The sequence below is a fragment of the Bombyx mori genome, chromosome 16 (genome assembly GCF_030269925.1).
Source record: "Bombyx mori chromosome 16, ASM3026992v2".
NCBI classification, from domain to species: Eukaryota; Metazoa; Arthropoda; class Insecta; order Lepidoptera; family Bombycidae; genus Bombyx; species Bombyx mori.
Genome location: NC_085122.1, coordinates 2518164 through 2537766, shown reverse-complemented (window position 1 = coordinate 2537766; position 19603 = coordinate 2518164). Strand labels below are relative to the sequence as shown.

Sequence of the window (19603 nt, the reverse complement as noted above, 5' to 3'; positions counted from 1 at the left end):
TAAAATCCGAATCGAGGTATTTTTAAGTAATTGTGTCACTATATATATTTGACTTAACCACTCTTTTTGGTATAATTCGTTCCTTGAACATATTAATTAAATTGCAACAAGATTGCAAAGACTGAAAAAATGTAACATATTTTAAAATTCTATCCCTGACAACACTAAAAAGCTAGTTTTGACGGCCGCAAATGACATTATGCATAATTGTTTATTTTTATTTATCCATTAGCTCATACAGCCAAATCTTATATAATAAAATGAAAAAAGGATGAAGCATGATGCTGAAAATCGCGGCTGCGACGGAAACGCTTCAGCAAACTCCATTTGCTACGATATTCGGCTTGATGAAAGTCTGAGGCACTGGCAATTTGAGTACTTCGGCTGTACTTGTGCACTTGGGGTCTAACCAATGCTTTTCCCAGATATCTTTTACCGTCTACATTGCCCGTAATTATGCATTTTTTCAGATTATCTGTACTCTGACGCTCTATGTGACCGAAGTACTGAAATACCCTGTAGAGGGCAGAGGCATATTGTAGAGAGGGGTTGGTCATTATCGATGCCGAGTTGTTTTCAAATGGAAACGTCAGTGCGTCGCCCAGACGCCAGCACCACATCACCAAAGCTTTGAACCATTTTCTGTCTGATGCATACTGATACAGAACCAATATTTTTTTTTAGAAAATTCTAAAGAAGGCGAGTTTAAGATATCTATCGGTTTTAATGAATCTGTACATTCTGTCTGTATATTGAAAACCAAAAAATGTTGATGTTGTCACAACAAACATACTTCGCATGGAATGATATTTTACCTCTTTTGGACTTATTCTAAACATTGAATTATAATTATGTACGTGACCATAGAAAATTTAAATCTATTCTTTTACTCTGATTCCAAAATAAATTAGTAGGCGGAGTGGCGGTGTTAGGTTTTATTTTCGTTACGGAATTTCTTGATTCGTTCGCTTTTCTTGATTCGTAAGCTATGCAATAACTTAAAAATATATATTCGACAACACACAATAGAAGCAAATTAAAACAAACATTGAACACGTCAAGACTATATTTATTAAACACTTTGAAATACACGAATATATAGACGAGATTTTATAAGCATTTTAAATGTTTACGAAAATAACTTTCTACCCTCATTTTCCGTCAAATAACGTAGCTTAGCCTTCATCATACGTCAAGGTTAAGATACGTCCGTATCCCAGGTCAGTCGTGTTAAAATTCGTAAATACATTTCGAATACTTAATGAATTATTTTTAACATTTAAAGTCATAATTAATATTTTATAAATACGACTAGAAAACATATAACTTATTCTTCTTTCAACTATTTACCTACAACTACAATTACGTTTATAACAGTGTGCTTAGTGCGAGTTTCTTAACGTTCTCGATAGCGTAAAAGTTAACCCAATTTTGTATTCAGTTGGAACAGCGCCCCTAGCGGCAAACGTACGCAAACGATCCCATTGCGTATAAAATATACTTTGAATAATACTGATAAGTTTGATTTCCTATCACATACCAGAATATTTATGTTTCTTTCTTTTTTTCTTTTCCAGTAGTATTATCTTCCTGTGTGGACTTTTTTATAGGAGAGTCGTCGCTTTCTGTAGACTCTTTATTGGCTGAATCATTTCCCTCCGCGGGCTCTTCTTCCTTTGTGGCTGCTTGAAGTTTGGCTTTGGCCAGTCTATATCTCATCACAGCAACCTCGGCCCCATGTAACACAGCAGAGGAAGCAGTCCCGACTGCCGGCACTGGAACAGTCCTGAGCCCAGGGCCGACCTCCGTCCTTATACTCCAGCGAAGGTGAACTGTACCGGCCTCCTGATTGCTGTACTCAGAATCCTGAAAGAATTATAAAAAAAAAAACTAGATACTGAAGATACTAGAAACTAGTACTGATTTATTGAATATTATATATACGTGGGTAGTAAAAATACCTTATCTATAGATAAAATCAAAGTGAAATTCTGTTCATTCATCATGAAATATCTGTAACAATCCGGCTCATAGACGTTATATTTGACATAGAGAATTTTTTGTAAGCACTATAATATATAATTATTTATTTCTAATTTGTTTATTCGTGTAAGTACATGAGCTTACAGCCCATTTGATGGTGAGTTTTTACTGTCACTCATAAACGCGAGCAATCCAAGGGTACAGCCAAGCCGCTGCCTACCGCTTAATACTCTCCATAAGTTTTTTTTTTTTATATGATTGAAGGATTACTGGTGGCCCGGAGGCCTTTCCAGCTTCACCAGGACAGGTGGGCGAGCAAATGCTCAGCCAGGAGGGGTGGGATTTGCTAACAACTGCCCGAGCGCCTCCGAAGGAGACCTAACAACTCAAGAGCAGTTGCTTCGCGAATGAATCTACTACCGGATCGGAATCGCGACCCACTGAGAAGATCCGGCGAGAAACTCAGCGGGCTGATGCATGGGTTAGGCTGCACGTCGACCTCTTTGTCGAGTTCGACGCGTACGGTTACCGGGGTTCCTCAGCCTGCTCCTAGTGTTAGAGCTGAAGGTATCTAATGCAAGAGTTATTGGATCTGATGGATCCGTAAGGACGTGTCTAGGGCGACGACGGTGACTTGCTCCTGCGTGATCAGGATTCGGGGAGTAGTCAGCGGCAGCAACGATAAGGCGATTATCATGACGCATAGCCTTATCGAAGTAACGTTCCGACACTGACTTCATGTGTTTGCGGATCGATTCGAGGCCCAGGTCGTCGTGTAGGTCGACGTTCCTCACGAACCACGGAGCCCCGACGGCTAACCTGCAAAAGCGGGATTGTAGGGATTGGAGGGTGTCTATGTGTGTGCGGGCCGCGTGAGCGAACACCACACTCGCGTAAGTCATGACGGGCCTTATGCAAGTTTTGTAAAGTGTCACCTTGTTCCGAAGGGACATTTTACTCCGCTTACAGATCATGGGATAGAGTCTGCCGAGAATAAATGCGGCACGATCGCGGACTGTTTTTATATGCGGGCGGAATGTCATGGATGCATCCAGGGTGACTCCCAGGTACTTGACCTTCCTAGCCCAGGGTATAGGTTGGCCGAAGAGGGTGATCGGGGGTGTGATATTTCTCCTCCTAATGCGGGAGGAAATAAGCGGTGAGTTTCCCCTTTGAAATAACACTGCTGTGCTTTTCGCTGGGTTGATGTCTATGCGCCATTTTCGGAACCACTGTCCGAGGGTTAACGCTGCACTCTGGAGCTTACTCGCGATTAGGGACTTGTTTCTACTTGAGTAGTAAACGGTTGTGTCGTCAGCGAATAAGGCTAGCTGAGTCGGCGGCGACCGGGGAATATCGTTAATAAATAAACTAAATAGGAGCGGAGAGAGAACGGAGCCTTGCGGGACTCCAGCCGTGAGTGGTCGCGGGGAGGAGCGGGTTCCCTCTACTCGATATCGAAAAGAGCGGTTAGACAAGAAGTCTCGTATGATGAGCACGAGACTATCCGGTACGCCCATGTTGAAAAGTTTGAAAATCAAACCGTTGTGCCAGACTTTGTCGAACGCTTTTGCGACGTCGAAGAAGAGGGCTCCCGTATAGATCGGTTTTGGTCGGTTAAGTCCTACAAGAATGTGCTCCGTGAGGCGGTGCACCTGTTGTACGCATGAGTGATTTGCACGGAATCCGAATTGTTCATCGATGAGAATGCCCTTTGATGAGACGAAGTCTCTGAGGCGTTTGTAGAGCAAACGCTCATACAGTTTGCCCAGAGACATGAGGAGGCTAATCGGGCGGTAACTCGTCGGATGATTTTTTGGTTTACCGGGTTTATGTATGCCGATAACGTCTGCTTCTTTCCACACCGCGGGAAAGATACAGTTCGCCATAGCGGCATTGAAAATAGATGCCAACATCACGATGAGTTGGATGGGTAGAAGTTTAATAACGCGGTTAGATATACCGTCGGAACCGGGAGCCTTGCGAGGACGTAGGTCTTTGATCAGGTCTTTAACTTCCATTGGGGTGACGGGTGGTAACGCATCCGAGGGTGGCAAGGAGGCTCTGCGTTCTACCTCACTGTCTACTAATTCTACATGAACAGGGTCCGCGGATTGAATGCTGGGCGTGCACTGGGTTTGCAATGTATCGGCCAGCAGCTCTGCTTTTTCGTCATCATCAAACGCCGCGAGTCGACCTGAGGGGCCTACGAGGGGGGGCATAGTTACAACCGTATCCGATTTGAGAGTACGAGCTAAACGGTAGTAAGACCTTTGAGAGGGCGCGAGTCCTTCTAAGAAATCAGACCACCTAGCATCTCGGATTTCGGCGATGCGAGACTTTACGTCGCGTTGTAGGGCACGCATTCGAATACGATTTTCCATGGTAGGATACCTATCGTAGGCGCGGATCGAAGCGTTCTTAGCTCTAAGGAGTTCCCTAATATCGTCGGGCAATTCGAAGCGGTGAAGGAAGTCCTCCGCTACAACTTGCTTCGATGACCTATCTAATGTCGAGGTAATGTGTGACGTTAGGATGTCTATGGCTTCAGCGGTATCCTGAAGAGACGGGGTAGAGTCCGGGCTAAACGGGAGCGATGGTGGATCAGATTCAGCCAGGCTGATGCCCAGCGTGTGCCAATCCACCACAGTCCTCGTGACGGGAACGGAATCGGGAGCGCGACCGAGTTTCATAACGACGGGACGGTGGTCTGAATCTAACTCTGAAACTACTTCGATCGAGTGTAAGCGCAGAGCTACGTTTTTTAATAACGCTATGTCGAGTATATCCGGGCGATGCGCGATATTTAGCGGGTAGTGAGTCGGGGTTAGCGGAGCGATGATATCGAAGGCGAGATCATCAACTAGCGCGTCGAGCCGCCTGCCATTAGGGGTTGTGGTGTGAGAATTCCACCTGATGTGTTTACAATTTAGGTCGCCCGCCAGAATGACAGAGCTTCCCATGCTGAGCAGCGCCTCGATATCACTGCTTAGAACAATCTTATCCGGTGGAAGATAAACGGACGCGATAACGATCGGCGCGTGTCCCGTCAGTGAGATTCGGCATACTGATGCTTCGATGTTAACGAGCGCGGGGGGATCGAGCGGGATGCAGTGCAAGGCTCTTCTGTAGTAGATGACGGTACCACCACCACGAGCAGTGAGCCTGTCGTTCCTAACCATGTTATAGTTCGCGATTTTAGGGTCGCGGCGCGCGGGCTTAAGTAGAGTCTCCTGTACTAAAAATATGTCAATTTGATGGTCACGCAAAAAATCACAAACCTGATCACGTTGATTTGCGAGACCGTATGCGTTAAAAAATCCTATTGTTACGGATAGGGGTTTCAGCCTACTTTTGTACGCCATTGATTACCGGCGGAGTGAGGGGAGGACGTACGTATTTAACGACGCGTATACGTCGGCGTATTCTTGCACAACGGCGATGAAGTGCTGTGCAGTGGAGGCGGCGCGGATGGCGTCACCTAAAGCGTTAACGCGCTCAAAGTTAATCGATTGAAAGAAGTCGATCGCTAGAGCAAGATTGTCGGACGCTGTCGGAGGGCAATTCGCGGGGGAGGGGCGTATCGCGGGGGCGGGACGAATCGCGGAGGAGGGAGTTGTAGCCGTGTTCGTGTACGGCAGCGGTTTCGCCCAGGCCGAGCCACTGGGCACCGGCGCCGGAACGAATGCTGGCTTAGCCTGCGACACAGAGGGTGCCGAGGCTTTGATGTCTGGGTGGGAAGCTCGGAGGCGGTTTTGGCGGGCGACGCGGCGATTTATTTTCGGGGCTCGGGGGCATCCGCGGTAATTTGCGGGGTGACCCTGTGTTCGACACAGGACGCAGCTAGGCGGTTCCGTCGCGGTTTTTTGATCGCGAGTGCAAAGGGCCGTAGCGTGATCGCCTAGACACTTGACGCATCGGGGGCGCGCGTGACAGTTACGGGAAGAATGCCCGTACAGTTGACAGTTATGGCACTGGCTAGGAGTGCCTTTTTTATGGGGGGCTTCGACGGCGATACCGGAGAGCCTACAGACGGTACGTATGTTAAAAATTTGCTTACCCTCGGGGGTAGGCTGGAGGGCGACTAGAACCATATTATATGGCTCCCTACCGCGGCCGGTGTGCATGCGGTGCACTGAATTTACTGGTAGGCCTTGTTCCAGAAGGTCGGCCTTGACGAGTTCGGCATCCAACTCTTTAGGGATGCCACGTATGACGGCACGAAGTTCGCGCTCCTCCTGGAGCGTATACGTATGGAAACTTATACGCTCCTTACGGAGGTAAGAAGAGAGGGCCCTATGGTCGTCGGGTGTTTGAACCTTAATTTGAATGCCGTTCGCGAGGTTACGGGCATTCGTGAAATTAATATTTTTGGCCTTAAGGGCCAGGGAAACTCGTTCCCAGGCTGCCTTCTCTTGAAGGATTACCGGGGGAGGGGCTTGGATTTTCTTTTGTACTACCGGGCGCGGCGACGGTGTAGCACGGGCAGGGGGAGCAACGGGGGTCGGTGGACGGAGGCGCGACGCGTTCGCGGCTCTGCTTACTTTGGCGGCCGCGGGAGCTCGGGCTTCCGCAGCGCGCCTCTTACCTTTTTGGACTACTGTGAATCCATCAGTCGAGGGGGCGGGGGAAAGATCGACCTCCATGTCCGACTCCGAGTCGGATGAAGAGGAGGGCGCGGGCGACCCGCAGGCGGGCGTTTTAGAGGGCGCGGGGTTGACGGTCGCGACGGAGGCCACGGACAATCGCTCGGGGGCAGAGGACGGCGCGGGCGCGATGGAGGCCGCGGATGAACGCGTGGACGCGACGTGTGCTGCGGATGAGCGCAGGGCTGGAACCGAGACCGCAGCGATCGACGCGGGAGCTTTGCTCGCGAGTATTGGGGACACGGGAGCGGCGGGCGCGACGGAGACCGCTTCTGAGTTCGCGGCGTGATTGGCCTTAAATTCTAAAAATTCGGCCGATAATGTCGGGTACCTCAGACGGAGGAATTCCGCGAACAGATCGATCGTGGACTCCATTGTAACTGTCACGTGCCCAGGGGGGGCTACCCCGGGACTTTAAACACACTCGCCTTACGGCGAGGCCCCAAAACTATAATAATCACGATTAATTACGGCACACAACCGTCCGTTCACAAACGGGCCACTAAGTTGCTGAACGAATTCCAGGAATTTAGGGGTCCGCCCGTTCACAAACGGCGGTGCGACGCAATTAGCACAGGTAGTCACTTCCGAGAAAACACTTGGACGCCAGATGTGCCACGAACCGAGGTCGGGCGATCGAACGAACAATGAGCACGTCAGCACGCGGCGAGTGCTTGGATCGGAATGCTCTCCATAAGTCTCGTTTGAAGAAAGACATGTCATAGCGCTGAGGAAACACCGTGGGAGGGGAGTTCATTCCAAAGCCGGATGGTACGTGGCAAAGAAGATCTCTGGAAAGGCACTGTGGATAAACGCAGTGGCTCCAGGTAGTATGGATGAACTCTACTCCGGTGGCGGGTGGTGCGATGGTACATACGAGATGATGGTATCATCTCGAACAATTCCTCAGAGCACTCCCTAAGGAACATACAAAATATTCACCGTGGACTGTGAGTGGTCCAGTAGAACTGGGTCCTTGATCAAGTGACGCCCTCCGATGAAGAAACGTCGAGTGGCGCCCTCCGCGTAGTTCACGTCTTCCGGCATCAAGGTGGTGAGGGTCGCGGTGAACTGCCCCGCGGTCACCGGCACGGTCAGGGTGCCGTAGCCCTCCGTGCGAAAGATCACTGGGTACTCCGCGGACTGCACCTCGAAGACTATCTGGATCGGCGGTGGCTCTGGGGGCGAGACGGTGAGCCAATCAGCTAAACACGCAAGAATCTATGTACTTGGCGTTAAAATGTCCTTGTTTGATATGTACAATTTCTTATAGCTAATAAAAATGCTTTACTGGTGGTAGGACGTCTTGTGAGTCCGCAAAGGTAGGTACCACCATGGTAGATAATGTGTTTCGGTTTGAAGGGTGGGGCAGCCGTTGTTACTATACTGAGCGCTTAGAACTCACATCTCAAGGTGGGCGGCGGCATTTACCTTATAGATGTCTATAGGCTCAGGTAGCCACTTAACACCAGGTGGTTTTTGAGCTCGTCCACTCGTCTATGCAATAAAAAAAGGCTTTTGGCGGGATGATGATGCGAACTTAGAACCTTCTATCGATGATTATACATAGTCAGGTCATAAATTCTGTCACATGTTTAATGTAAAATAATTGAAACAAGTTTATTAATTATGTAACCATTCATATACCAAAATGAACTTAACAAAACATAGATTCTTATGACACTAAAGTTTCAAAATGACCTCCGTGATTTTGAATACAGGCCTTCAATCTGCGCGGCCAGTCGTCTATCGCAGCACGAACGAGGTCCATGTCAATATCGGCGGCTGCCTTAATCAAGGATGTCTTGAGTGACTCCAAATTGGGATGAGGCTTTGAGCACGCCTTTTCCTCCAAGTGTTGCCATATCTTGTAATCTAACGGATTCAAATCTGGACTGGAGGAGGGCAAGTCTTCGTGCCGGATGAAGTCGATTTCACGCGCCGCCAGCCAGTCTTGTGTGCTCTTCGCTCTATGAGCTGGCGCCGAATCTTGTTGGAATACCCAGTGCCTGTTATTGAACATGGTATGAGAAACAGGTACCACAAGGTTCGTCAGGACTGTATTTTGATACACAACTGCATTCGTTTTTACACCTTTCTCACAAAAATGTACCTCAGTTAAGCCCCAATAAGAAACTCCCAACCATACCATGAGCGAGGATGGAAAATGACCTCGTTGGACACGCGGAATACGGTTGCTCGCTTCTTCACTACTGTGTGCGTACACCTTATCATTTTGTTTGTTGTAGCTCTCTTTTACGGTAAAAAATTTTTCATTCGAAAAAAGAATTTCCCGATATTTTTTTCCCGCGTACCGCTTCAACAAAGCGCGGCATCTCTTCAGTCTCAGGTCCATTAGACGAGCATTCAAACGATGTCCTGTTTTTCTTCGATATGCCCGAAGCCCTAAGTCTTCATTTAACACCCTTTTCACCGTGGTTCTGCTTAACCCCATCTGAAGGGCCAACAGTTTCTGCTTACGTTTGGGATTTCTTTGAATTCGCGCCTTCACAGCTTTTATCACTGCTGGAGTCCTAACAGACCGAGGGCGACCACTTCTTGACCTGTCATCTACACTAGAGTCTTCATTGTATCGTTTGATGGTACGATAAACGAATCTTTTGGTTATATTCAAAATTTTCAGTATGTTAAAAATTTGAATTGGCGGGTAACCGTAACGATGCAACGCAATAACTGCAACACGGTCTTCTTTAAGCGTCCACTCCATATTTAAAAATGAGTAAAATTCTAAATGTATACTATTTTTATTTTCATGAACAATTCGAAATTCGAATTCAATAAACTTTTTTGTGGCCAGCATTCTAAAAGAAAAGTTTTTACTGTGTGACAATACTTATGACCTGACTAGGTAAATAAGCACACAGCGCTGTAGGATTTGCTAACAGCTGCCCGAGCGCCTCCGAAGGAGACCTAGCAACTCAAGAGCAGCTGCTTCACGATTTAGCTCCATGTATTTCTGGATTGATTCGTGACCCAGGTCGTCGTGTAAGTCGACGTTCCTCACGAACCACGGAGCTCCGACGGCTAACCTGAAAAAGCGGGATTGGAGGTTGTCTGCGTGAGCAAACACTAAGATAAGTAATGACGAGTAATGTAAACGTACCAATGCTAGCGAGGCAGGACAGCTTCAAGTCGACGGCGTGTCCGATTTCGCAATAATGATTCGCTTTACTATCGTCCGGGAACTTCTTGTGCGTGCGTCCGAAGGAGCCGCGGTCGCACTGGTATACCTGCCCCAACTTGAACAAATTTTTATCTTACCTTTTCATAATGCTTTTAAATGAAACTAGCTGACCCGGCAGACTTCGTAGCGCCTCAACCGATAAATAAAAGACCGACGGGGGACACATCAAAGGAAAAACAAAATTGTTAGTTTTATTTTTAATTCCGCGCATTTTCATATTTAAATCTACCTTTTAAACCTTCTCTGGACTTCCACAAATAATTCAAGACGAAAATTTGCCAAATCGGATCAGCCGTTCTCGAGTTTTAGCGAGACTAACAAACAGCAATTCATTTGTATATATATACCTAGATAGATAGATAGATTAGGAACTTACTGGTGGTAGGACCTCTTGTGAGTCCGCACGAGTAGGTACCACAACTCCGCCTATTTCTGAGGTGAAGCAGTAATGCGTTTCGGTTTGAAGGGTGGGGCAGCCGTTGTAACTATACTGAGACCTTAGAACTTATTTCTCAAGGTGGGTGGCACATTTACGTTATAGATGTCTATGGGCTCTAGTAACCACTTAACACCAAGTGGGCAGCTCGTCTACCCTCTAAGCAATAAAAAAAGGATTAAAGTAGTTTTGGCTAAAGGACAAGAACCCAAGCCATTTACGGCTAGTAAAAAAAAAAGCTTTCGTCGGATGACTAAGATTGTAATTAAAAAAAAAAAAATTTGTTTATTCCCTTCCAGTTTTCGGTTTACCTTCACATTATATTGAATATACAAATATTGCAGCTGGAAGTCCTCGACAGATATAATCTCAAAAGACAAATAGATGTTTCTGAAGTCAACGGGGGGCCCGGAGAAGTAGATGAGGTTCTTGTTACGTTTATTCCATCGTTTCTGCAGTCTCGTCAACTGAAATTTTTTTGAATAAAGACGGAAGATTAACGGCCCTCTGGTGTAGTGGTAAGTGACATGGTCACTACACAAGGGAGTCGCGGGTTCGAATCCCGCCTATGGAAGATATTTGTATGATAATTATTATAAAACGTCTTTTCCAGGGTTATGGATATATGGATATATGTATGTGTATAATAAAAATCTTACATTTATTTCCGTTATCTGGTACCTGTAACACAAGTTCTCTACGAACTTAGCACGGGACCACTTAACGTGGCGTTATTGTTAGTAAATATTTATTAAATATCATATCATATCATTATCATCATATCAAAGAATTTGGATAATAAATTTTTGTTGCTTAAATTTTCATTTTCTGAATTCCAGATGCATTTTTTTTTGGATCGAGTGTTTCCAAAAAGGACGGGTGACATTAAGATAATACATATATATATATATTTTGAAAATTTTTGAGTGTTTATTACATGTGTATGTATAAACTATAGGTAATTGTATTTAATATAAAAGCTAAATGTCAAATACTTTGATATGTAAGACGAGAAATAATCAAATTTAAAAAGGCAATTAAGTTAACAAGTTAGCAAAACTAAGATTTAGATTAAGATTAGAGTTTCTCGCCAGATCTTCTCGTGAGCGCGTTTCCGATCCGGCGGTAGATTCTGCGAAGCACTGCTCTTGCTAGGGCCAGTGTTAGCAATACCTACTCCCGGTTTGAGCCCCGTGACCTCACCTACTCGCCCGGTTACGCTGATATAGCCTCTCAAGCCTATCAGCATAGATAACAAAAGAAAACTCTCTGATTCTTCTTGTCCTAATTCCTTATGTGTGGCCGGCGCAACTTCTCTTATCAAGCTGTATGCTGATGTCAACCCTCCTTGGGTTATATATTCATCTAACCGTTGCTACTTAAATTGACAGTATCCTTTATAAAAAAGTAACTTAACTCTTAAATATCGCATTAAATCAATCAAGACTAGAACATACCAAAATCGCTAGTCCATCAGCACAGTCATCGTCAAAGTCAATGTTAATGCTGTACTGATAGCCCCAGTGCTCCCCCTCAACAGTTGCCACTTCGTACGGATTCAATGCCAAATCGTTAATCTCCGGAGTTACCGTCAAATACTTGTGCTTCTTGCTGTAGCAAAGGCATACTAGACAAGTATGCTTCCTTGCCTTGATGTCATAGGTATCCCTTGAAATAATTATTTTGTAGATTTAGAAAGATTTAGACATGTCTACCGCTGTTAAGAGATTTAGAAAGATTTAGACATATCCGTTTGATAAACTAAATTAAATGTTCTATGAGGTTCCAGAAGGCTGTAGCAAGCAATCGAACAGTCATCGAACATGGATAGTTTAATTGTATTCATAATTTGAAAATTAATAAGACTATGTATGTACTGTTTTAAATAAAGTTGTCGTGGCTGAAAGGATAAGACGTGCGACTATAAAGACGTTCAGTGTGCTTAGCGCGAGTTTTTGACGTTCTGGTTTGCCTACGTTTGCCGCTAGGGGCGCTGTTCCAACTACATACTTTGAGTTAGCTTAGAACGTTAAAAAACTCGCACGAAGTACAGATGACATAAAATGTGATAGTTATAGCTGGTATTAACTGATCACGAGAGTCAATCATCATCATCATGCTTTCCTATTACCCTCTGCTGGGGTGTAGGGCTCGAATCAAATTTTTCCATTTATATCGGTCTTGGGCAGTCTGTTCTAGCTCCTCCCACGCCATGCCCAAGACCCCTAGCTCCTGCTTCACCGAGCGACGCCAAGTTGTTCTGGGGCGGCCTCTCTTCCTTTTACCAGACACTTTCCAGGTCAGTGCTCTCTTTGATAGGTGGGAGAGTCAATAGATACAACAAAATATGAACGGTTCCACATCGACGCTTGAAAGGCAAACGTGACTAAGCGACAATGCGTGAACTTTACAGTAGACTAATTTAAAGTTAAAATACTTTTCAATTAAAATAAATAAATAAAATAAAAAAATCTATTTTTACGGATCTAGCTGCAGGATTGTAAGCATTTTAATAGACCTAGAAATATATATTTTTTTGCGTATCGAATATTGTTAGTGCCTATCATTTATGAACAAAGCAGTTATTGTCGCTTAGTCACATTTACCTTTCAAGCGTCGATATGTACCTTACCTTAATAAAACAATGTTAGCTGTGTAGGTACTGTTCAAATTAGAATACACGTTTGCTTCACAACCTTCGAGCAATAATAGTATTAATCGAAGTTCACAACATTAATAAGCCAGATAATAAGCTAAATCATGAAATATCCGGCTTACCATCAATTAGAACTGACAAAACAAACAAGTTTTTTTTTTCGAAATTTAAAAAAAACCTTTCCAAGAAATGATTGGGTAGGAAAATAGATAAGCCTTCTTTTAGAGTAGAAATAAGTTTTTTTTTCTTATCATCAATACAATAGTAAAATATATTGTATCTTTTAGTATAGAATTTTACAATAAATTAATAATAAGCTAATAATAGGTAATGATTGAATTACTCAGATAGATTTTATAGAAGATATTATGTGAAACTCAAAGCTGTAATTAATTTAATGAATTGAAAAATAAGCTTATACACATATACATGCATACTTATTTCAAAAAAAGTTATCGTTCTATCTATCTACACAAATTTAACTAATGCAATATGATTGTGAAAATAATTACGCCATTTTGAAAGCGAAAATATTTAGGTAAAAAATTTAATTTTTTTTTTAAAATACAGCAAATTAAATACACACCTAAGCCAAACTAAGTGCTTTCATTTCTAAATTACAACATGTGTGCAGAACCAGCCATCCAGATCCATACATAAACACTCACTGTAAATAATCGTTGTTATCAAACATAATATGCATGGTCGTGTATTTCTCACTCAACGAGTCAATGCTGTCGTCGCTGTCAAACAACCTCTGCTGGGATTTAGATTGTTTACGATTTATGAGACTCCTAATGGGATTGTTCGATTTCGTGCATCTACCTCCTAAATTCAAATTGGCTATCTGTTCAGTAAATTTTTTTACACAACTCAATGGCAACACCAAGTGCTGATCATCATGGTTGTAAGCAAACAATCTGCTGATCGGTGTAACACCTTCCTGCAGGATTTCGCAGTACACTTTCGCCGGTTTCGTCCTTAGACTTGTGTCGGCTTCGGGTTGTTCTCTACAAACGTATACGTCCCAGCTCTTCCCTTGCCATTTAAAGACGTATTCCTCAATAATTTGATGCTTTTTTATGAAACTCGAATCGTCCGGATTATAATTCAGTAATGATGATAATATAGTTGTCGGTTTTAATTTTACCCTGTAATTAATAAAATACGCAATAACTCATGATGCCCGTAACTAGAACGTATTCATTTATGTAATACAGATGCATTTCAGTTTTCACTGTTAGTGGTGATAGGACGTCTTGTGAGACCGCACGGGTAGATAACACCGTCCTGCCTATTACTGCCGTGAAGCAGTAATGCGTTTCGATTTAAAGGGTGGGGCAGCCGTTGTACTGTAAAATTGGAGACCCTAGAACTAATAACTCGAAGTGATTGGCAAGATGTACTTTGTAGATGTCTATGAGCTCCTGTAACTACTTAAGCTCAGGTGAGCCGTTCATTCACCATCCTTACAGTCGCCCATGGACGTAATCAATAATGCCAGGGGCAGAGCCAAGCCGCTGCCTACCGCTTAATATAATTTGCGTAATTTGCGTAACCACTTAGAACTTATATCTCAAGGTGGGTGGCGCATTTACGTTGTAGATGTATATGGGCTCCAGTAACCACTTAACACCAGGTGGGCTGTGAGCTCGTCCACGCATCGAAGCAATAAAAAAAAAATAATAATAATAATAATACTCTTCATAAGTCTCGTTTAAAGAAGGACATGTCATAGCGCTCGGGAAAAACCGCGGAGGGGATCTCATTCCAAAGCCGGATGGCACGTGGCAAAGAAAATCTCTGGAAACGCACTGTGAATGACCCCAGTGGCTCCAGGTAGTATGGATGAACTCTACTTCGGTGGTGGGCAGTGCGATGGTAAAAACGAGATGATGGTATCATCTCGAACAATTCCTCAGAGCATTATGTTGACATACCGACCATCTTCCGTAATTTGTCGACTGTATGAGCCATTATTTATGCCTGTCCATTAATAAGCGAATAGTCTGGCACCTAATGTGTCTAACTATATTGGACTGTAGAAATTGTTTCGTTTCTCCCGATTCAAAAGGTATGAAATTTTCAGACACCATTACTTCTCACGCAGTCGCTATATCGCTTAAATTGTATAAAGGGTCTCTAACAGCAGTCGGCGAAGTCATATTTTTAACGATAAACAAATTCTGGTCATCGCTAGTAATCCCGTAAACCATAATCAGAAATATTTTGGATTAGTCCAGAAAAATCGAGATTTATACAAGACCGAGGTTGGGTTGGACTTATCCATTCATAAGTCGTTATAAGGGGTATATGAAGATTTTCCAAACATCGCTTACGGTTCTTTGCCAACGTTTCAATAACATTGTGGCCTTAGCTTAGTTAGTACTTAGTAATTAGTTATACTTAGCTCTGAGCTATCATTTTAGTTTGAACTATGGGTTTTTTTCAAGAAATTTAAAACTGGCGGCGTAATGAATTAATTTTGATGAAGCCTGTATGGACGTAGACTCATCCAGTTGACCATCCAAAGTACATGATGTCATACACAAGATCGTACTGAGTCTCGTTTGGTAGCAATTACCATTGACTAAATCTATTGGAAATTCGCCGAGGGGCTTCAGTCAATAGTAATATAACCTGAAGCTATACTTCAGGTAGTTCTGATACAGGTTGTGGCTAACGACTCAAACAATCTGTACGACTGTATGCATTTTTCAGTTTTAAAATAAGTCATAATTGTGTGAAGTTGTAATTCTATTCTTGTAAGACTTGGTGACAACATATTTTATGACGAATAGTTTTTATTAGATCAAATGTAACCCAACAAATGTTTGTAATCAGTTACAATAGTGATTAGAATAGAATAGTGAACTTAATGAAATTGCGAATAACCTCGTTCGTGAATGTGAAGTGTCCTGGAATCCACAGCAATAGGTCATTCCAACCGGTCACTCGTTCTAAGCTGCCTCCATACTCTCAACTATCACAAGTAATTATCCAAGGTTTTCAGGATCGTAACGATCTAAGGTTAACTCCGAAGACAAGAAACGTTTTGCCATTTTCTGTTCCCGTTCTGACCGCTGCCAATTGTGTACTTTGTCTAGCAACACGGTAAGGTTCTAGTCCGGTGACTGGTCAAGCAAGGAATGAATCTCTCATAAAAATTATAAAGGCCAAAAAAGGTTGAAGCTCTTGTATAATCTTAAACTCTGGTGTATTCAATATTGATTCTACTTCACTCGGTACAGGGCGTTTACCCACAGCATCAAATATGAATCCGAAAAATTCTACTCGTTCCCTTCAAAACTTACAGTTGTGTTTATTGAGTTGTGTAATCTTCTGCACTGTTCTACCGGTAATAATGACGTCATCGAATAACACTGCGACATCGGATTTATACCAGTCAACATTGTCGTCATTAGCCGTTGGAAGAATCCGGGTGAAATTTTGACGCCAAAAGCTAGCCGATTAACTGTGAGATGAACCTTTAAAAGTGTTTAAGATTGACGAAAATGTGTCATATCATGAGTGACAACAACCTGAGTATAAGCACCATAAAGATCTAACGTAAAAAACGATCTTCAGGTGGCGGAATTCTTCCTTGCAGTGAGCATTGGATAGTCTTTAGCCTGATTAACTGTACTGCGATAATCTCCGTAGAGGCGTATATCTCCATTCTTTTTTGCTATGGGAGTAATTGGAGTAGCCCACTCAGAAAAAATACGGAGCAGAGCACTTCAGCTTCCGACCGATTTCCTTTTCGACTTTTTCTTTGTCAGCAAACGGTACAAGGCATGCTTTAAATCTTGGAACTGCGCCTGGTTTTAGATTCATATTCAAAAGATCTCCACTGTACTTATCGAGATCTAGTCTGAGACCTTCGTATTGTTTATTTAAAATTACGTTAGTCGTATCAAATTATTTAGTAGTATGCGGTGGGTAGCCATCATACAACACAAGATATTTGACAGATGCCTGAATCTCGCTTACGACATTTTCAAGATAAGCTTGCATATATACAAGTTCCGAACATCAACCCTCGGACCCCGGTCACCGTCCTCGTCGAACCCGTCGCTTGCGACGAAGGGCTCGACGAGCGAACTAACCCATAGACACAGCCCACTGAGTTTCTCGCCGGATCTTCTCAGTGGGTCGCGTTTCCGATCCGATGGTAGATTCTGCGAAGCACTGCTCTTGCTATGGTCAGTGTTAGCAACTCTCCGGTTGAGCCCCGCGAGCTCACCTACAAGCGTTAGGGCGAAGCTGAAATAGCCTCTCAAGGCTATCAGCATAGGTAGGAAAAAAAAAAACAACCCTCGGACCGTCAGTCTACCGAGCAATTTCACCCGCTCGGTGGAAGATCCTGCCTTTGTCGTATACATTCCACAAATATTAACATTTCCCAAAACTTCAGACCAATTACGTCGTAACAACTTTGAGCGACAATAACCTTCAGAGCACACAAAGTCTTCATATTGTACTAGCATATGGCTTGAGCATCTACTATGATTGGAGACTTTTTCAAAGATGTAACTTTTGTAAAAGGCTTTTAGGACATCCGGGAGCGTATTCGACGCCACGAGTCAATTACTGGTACACCATCCTAGTAGCACTTTTACTTTGAGAACTGGTATGTGCCAACTTCTTGCATCAATGTTGTAAATACCATTTAATTGTGCTTGAAATTCATCATCTGCATCATTAATACTTTCTCTTGTTTATCTCCTTAAATGGTTTTTTCAATATGCTCTTTTTTCTATTAAGTTTAACAAATTGGAATTAATATATTGACACTTTTCACTGTTGATCAACAGGACGGTGGAAAATGAGGTTTGAAGTTGACCGCATTAATTTCCATAGGTTTGGCATTTGACATCACTGCCTTGGCTTGAGTCATATTAATTGTGCCCAGGCTAGTGCCCTGAATCATGCGAATATCCTTTCCCATGCTCTTCTATGATAATACGGCATGTACTTCATTTACCTACTAATGTTGTTTTTTCTTCAATAACGCATACTGGAGCTAAAAAAGCCCTTTTTAGGCACTTTTTGTTCGCTTCAAAACAATATTTTATTTAGTTTGTCACCACTATTATGCTTCATTATTTAAATATCTGAAGTTAGCTGAAGAGCTTAATTAACTAAGCTTAAGCATGTCGAGTAACATGTCAGTTCTGATTTTAGATACAACTAATATGTGCCTTATATTTTAATACTTTTGTAAGAGCCACAATCATGGATAGATTGAAGACACATCCAAAAATAGACCAGAAAGGGCTAGAGAGATTAAAGGAGGACAATTTGGTCTGCTCCTAACATTCTATCTGCAGTCTTCAGTCTATGATCATGGTATGTACTTGAAACAATATTGAATTATCGGGAACTCATAAAATGTGATGATAGTATGTAGACTATTATAATCACAATCTAATTTATATATATGAACATATAATGTTCAGCAAGCCGCTCATAAAATCTAAACCATAGGAATTATACAGAAGATAAGTGAATATTACATTCATTTAATTTCATATTAGAATTTTTGTTTTTCCTATTTTCTCATCAAACCTTGGGCTCCTATCTGCATAGCCCTACATATTTCAACATTACAACCCAGTACTAAACGGTAGAGAATCCCTTATGGCAACTTTTATATGAGTTTGTGCAATAAACCTATATTTTGTTTTATAAATACCTAAATATATAAATGGAGTAATAAATCCTGGGGATTTCTATAGATCGAAGTTTCTAAGTGTGAAAAAGAATAGAAAAAAAAAGGCTTCATCGTAATCTGACCTCGGAACTGCTCTAGCTCTGTAAAGTGGATCTGACTGACAACCTGTTGACTCTATTTGGAAGAAGTACCTTTGACTATGCATCACATACTTTGTAAGCATGACACCTTAGTGAGGACAAGGTCAAAACCTTTGGCAATGGGTATCCAAATCCTAGTGCCTAGTCTCTTGAAGTCTAGAGATCAATGTAGATAAAAGAAAGAAAGTATACCACGCGTCGAGGCGTTGGACTTCTGTTTGGCTAGCCCTAAATATATAAGATATATTATTATTGCTCTGGATGAGCAGCCAAGCCTACAGCTTTCAAATATTACGAGGTTCCTAAAAAATCAATATGTAGAAATGACATCTACAAATAAAAAAAAATCACATCCATTAAATCGAATAGGAAACATTGATCTTCTTACTTAATTTTAATGCTTTCAACAGGGTGTCTTAACCAATGTACTCCAGTTGTTACATCTTCGCGATGAAGACTACTCATCTTTTTTAATTACTCAAAAGTATGAAGGTACTCAAAATCAAAATGAAACTGGCTTATAATAAAACAGCGCAGTAGTTTACCAAGGAAAAGAAATGCAACAGGACCCAAACAAACAGCTTTTTTTAAGGGATTTTATGACGTGGTAACTAAGACCTTTGGGTCAAGTCTTATTTTAATTTTAATAATAACTATTTAAATGAAAAATGATATTATGAAATGAAATAAAGTTGAGTATTATGAAACATGGCATGAAAAGAAATGAAAATGAAATTAAAAGAAATGAAATGAAATGAGATGATATGGGATGAAATTTAATCTCATTATGGTAGTCATTTACTGAGATCTTTTCAGTGGACTTTTTGGAAGATCCCAAGAAGTTACGTCCAGCGGCTTTG

The 19603-nt window shown here is 42.6% G+C and overlaps 1 protein-coding gene across 3 annotated transcripts; it reads right to left on the bottom strand.

Moving 5' to 3' along the window:
• Positions 1–1048: 1048 nt before the first annotated feature.
• LOC101736053 (uncharacterized) lies at positions 1049–19324 on the bottom strand. 3 transcript variants are annotated; one of them, XM_038016502.2, is made up of 7 exons: positions 19132–19324; positions 13595–14077; positions 11728–11938; positions 10582–10737; positions 9754–9889; positions 7572–7807; positions 1049–1866 (listed from the first exon to the last, which is right to left on the bottom strand). In XM_038016502.2, exons 1-7 carry the CDS (start codon positions 19206–19208, stop codon positions 1549–1551), a joined length of 1617 nt encoding a protein of 538 aa, XP_037872430.1. In that variant the 5' UTR covers positions 19209–19324; the 3' UTR covers positions 1049–1548. The 3 variants fall into 3 exon arrangements, with proteins under 3 accessions (XP_037872430.1, XP_037872431.1, XP_037872432.1); XM_038016503.2 differs by having other exon boundaries at positions 9754–9880; XM_038016504.2 differs by lacking the exon at positions 13595–14077.
• Between the last annotated feature and the right edge of the window lie 279 nt (positions 19325–19603).